The 4338-nt window shown below is 33.7% G+C and overlaps 1 protein-coding gene across 1 annotated transcript in view; it reads left to right on the forward strand.

Moving 5' to 3' along the window:
- ednrbb (endothelin receptor type Bb) overlaps positions 1 to 1052 on the forward strand; it is a 10939-nt gene extending 9887 nt beyond the window's left edge. Inside the window, exon 8 of the mRNA XM_016520862.1 lies at positions 867 to 1052. Coding sequence (XP_016376348.1) covers positions 867 to 1052 — 186 coding nt within the window. The remainder of the gene's footprint in view (positions 1 to 866) is intronic.
- Positions 1053 to 4338: the final 3286 nt, after the last annotated feature.

The following is a 4338-nucleotide window of genomic DNA, read 5'->3' on the forward strand; positions in this document are numbered from 1 at the left end:
TATATATATATATAATGATAATTATATATTTATTAAATTATATTGTCCTCTTGAATTCAACAGTTTAATGCTGTCAGTCACCCTAATTTAGTTAAGTTATGTTAATTGATTTTATTTAAATATATATTTATATATATTTGCATTTTTATACATTTATTTGTTAGTTATATCATTTATGTATTTATAACATGATATTGTCTTCTTATGTAGCTTCAATTTGAGTACTTTTTGTTAGTTAAATAATTTTTTATAAACGAGTATCTTAACTAAATCACTTTCAATGATAGGTAACTTTGACAGTATCTTTCTCAGCACTGGTTATTAGTGTGTTGCTCTGTCAATAAGATTACATTGAGAAAGCCTGTTAGTTTGTGCAGGTAAATAAACTGTATTCTTATTCATTGACAGCACATGATACAAAAAAAAAGCAAAACAGAATTAATTTGCATTTTTATTGGCATCACTGAAAGCGGTTAAACAAGGATCACATCTTTAGATTAGTGGAGGCAGACTTTGTTTACAGATGAATTATGAATAAGTATTATGTATCGCAGGAAATTGGATGTGACAGTAGGTGAATTGCGGATTCTTTTTGTTTTATTCTCCCTGACCGTGAAAAGTTTGAGTTTGACTTTACATAAAAAGTGACCTTGCGCACAACATTTACATAAATCATGTATAATGCCTCATGTTAATCTGCTCATGCACGTCATTTGCATAATGTTTAGCGAGTGCTGCATTTCATGTTATTCTGCCTGCATTGATTTCTCTGTTCGTTTCTATTACGGCTCATGTTAATATCGGTTTTACCATAATCCGGTGAACGAGAGTCCTGGTTAACACCTGCTCTGTGCTTCCTCTGACAGGCCACTCTCGTCGGTTGCTGTCGTTCATCCGAACCCGTCCTCACTCAGGAAGAGAAGCAAAGTTTCATGAGGTCAAAGGTCACGGAGCCGCCGTCTGACAACAGCAACTCTGTCAAACAAGAGACGGCATCCGGTGACAACGAGAGAAAAACCTTTCTTCAGAAATGCACTTGTCTTAGAACGTGAAATCAGCTTCTGGTGTTGTATATATACTGTTACTGTTTTGTTTTTGTAAATACAAAATGAATTAAAAGCATTTAACACTGTTGCATACACAAATAACTCACTTTCCAAGGGTAATAAAAACTAAAACCATAAAAAAAAAGTTGTTTCTTGAAATAAAATATCATCAATTTAAGCATTTTTCATTTTCATTTAGTAAACCTTGTGCTCTAAAAAAAAAACTTAAATTAAACATAAAATAAAAATAATAAAAACTATAGAGACATTAAAAAAAGAAACATTAAAAAAAAATACTAATAGAAATATATGACAAATAAAAAAATGACAAGAACACACAACAACATTTCTAAAACCTTAACTAAAATTATATTGACAATGGAAAAAATATGAATAAAAAGTGTAATAGTACCTCAATGACACTAAAACAACACTCCAAAAATATCTTATATAAAGTATTTATACTGCAATAGAAAATATCATTATTTATGATTGATGGTATTTTCTATCATATTCTGAATTATGGATAGATAGATAGATAGATAGATAGATAGATAGACAAAATGATAAACAAAACGATAGACAGATAGATAGATAGATAGATAGACAGATAGATAGATAGATAGATAGATAGACAAAATGATAAACAGATAGATAGATAGATAGATAGATAGATAGATAGACAAAATTATAAACAAAACGATAGATAGATAGATAGATAGACAGAATGATATACAAAACAATAGACAGATAGATAGATAGATAGATAGATAGACAAAATTATAAACAAAACGATAGATAGATAGATAGACAAAATGATAAACAAAATGATAGATAGATAGATAGATAGATAGATAGATATTCATGATTTATATATAATTAATTTATAAATAATTTATTGATTTTGTAAATGCTGAATTGCAATATATAGTGTAAGTGTGATTTACTAGGCAAACAAATTTAGCAAACAATTATTATATTATAGCTAGTCGTATATTACCACGCAAGAGATGAATATGTGTAAAATGATTTGAAATCAACAACAAAATATACACTAATGTTCAAATTTGTTAATGTTTTTGAAGAAATAATCTTCTGCTCACCAAGGCTGCATTTATTAGGTCAAAAATACAGAAAAATCTGTAATATTGTGAAATATTATTACAACCTAAAATAGCTGTTTTCTATGTGAATATCTGTTAAACTGTAATTTATTGCTGTGATGTAAAGCTGAATTTTCAGCATCATTACTCCAGTCTTCAGAGTCACATGATCTTCAGAAATCAGTCTAATATGCTGATTTACTGCTCAAGAAACATTTCTGATTATTATCAGTTGTGCTGCTTCATGTTTTTGTGGGAACCGTGATACATTTTACTTTTCAGGATTCTCTGCTGAATAAAAATTTCAAAAGAACAGCGTTTGAAATAGGTCTTTTGTGATATTATAAATGTCTTTAGTGTCACTTTTGATCAACTCAATGCATGAATAAAAAAATATTAATTCATTTTTTTTTAAAATCCTGCTGACCCCAAACTTTTTAAATTTCTCAGCTGTTTGTGACCTGAGACTCATTTTAGGTCAGTATGAAGCATGTCTGCTAGTTGTCTTATAAAGTACAGTCATCGAGACAAGCCGTTACCTCACTAGCGTACCTTACCATGCTCTTCAGCGAACAAACTCTGTTTATTATTGTGCAGAAGACACTGCCATCATAACATTAGCTGTTGGCAGGTGAGCCACACATGATCCAGTCTCTCACACACTCCCTCAGGGTTTGTTGACTCAATCCCAGCCATTACACAAAGTGCTGTTTTTCTTTTCCAGCGCAAATATATAGCGGTCGACACAGGTCATGAATCATCGCTCAAACGATCCAGGTGTTAGCCTGGATAAAACCGCGTAATTGGCCAGCCTTTGGCAGATAAATATAGATATAAGCAAATGTCAGCCAGGAGAGCGCATATATGTATCCGAATAATGAAGTCTTCATTCAGAAGTACACTTTTGATTAGCTGCTATATGTCCAAAGCATGACGGAAGTTATTAAAGCCCAGTGCACGCTCATCCCGAAGACAACGTGCTTTTCATCCGTCACTCAACAATGGAAATGCAGTAAATTGGCGACTCCGGTGGGTTTTCCTTCACACCGCTGAGTGACTGATTGATGACTAGCCTATTTGTAATGCATTTTTACATGTGTTGTGCATTGGGACACTTTACGGTAGACTTAAGGAGGAGACAGAGCGGCTATGACAGAATGAGGCCAGGAAGGAAAGGGTAGAAATGGTGAAAACACCTGATAGGCCTGTCAAAAGCACAAGACAAGCCGAGATTGGAATATTTCCAACCGCTGCCTGCCTTTGACCCACATGTCCTCATATTAGGATCGTTTTGGCAAATACTGTCAGCTAAATCTGGCTCTGTTCTGTCTGCATGAACAAGTGGATGATGAAATGGGAGTAGACGTGCAGAGAGAAGCGCTTGTGATGTACTGCTTATTATTGGCTTGCTATTGGTTCAGGGGAAGTGCATGAGGAATCCCAGCATAATTTATTATGGTGCATATCCATTGGAGATTGTCCTCTGTATAGAAAAACATTAAAGGCCTAGGCAATATAGCTTGAAAAATTCTGAGGTACTGTGAGTTTTCTTCATTGTTATTTCACTACAGTTGACATCCGGAAGAAATACACAGACATTATTTTTGTTGTTGCTTTGGAGTAAAGCTGATTTGGAAAAAAGTCATTCGAAAAAAAAAATCCTCACTCACTGTATTGAAACGTTAGTGCCTGCGTGTGGACGCAATTGCCATTGCGAACTCTTTGATCCTCTTTCTGGGACAGTATTTTTTTCCCTATTTTTTCAGTATTTTCCTATTTTTGCGGATTCTGAACTGGTAACAGAGCCTTGTTTTGAACGAATCTGCATTACAATGTTTGCTGGAAGGACGGCATATTGGAAACATTCATGTGGATGATATTTTTGGTGATTTCCTCTGAATTTTTTTATTGTGTTTAAAAAGAAAAGAGTTGCTATTTTTGATACAGGTTGCTGTTGGTTGATCTGATTACCCTGCCATATCTGGACACTCCCAATACCAGCCCAGTTCCGCAGTGAGGTAAAATGCAAATATTGAGTTGTGACTCTCACTCAGGTATATTGCTGATTGACATGAGAAAGAGTTTCTGAAGTAGAATGTAACATTTACTACATACTGTCAGTTGAACTGAATATCATTTGAACATCTTGCAGGAACTGTGTCCTTGATTCTGGATGATTTGACCATTAC

This window comes from Sinocyclocheilus rhinocerous, unplaced genomic scaffold (assembly GCF_001515625.1).
Source record: "Sinocyclocheilus rhinocerous isolate Xijiao unplaced genomic scaffold, SAMN03320098_v1.1 scaffold2254, whole genome shotgun sequence".
NCBI classification, from domain to species: Eukaryota; Metazoa; Chordata; class Actinopteri; order Cypriniformes; family Cyprinidae; genus Sinocyclocheilus; species Sinocyclocheilus rhinocerous.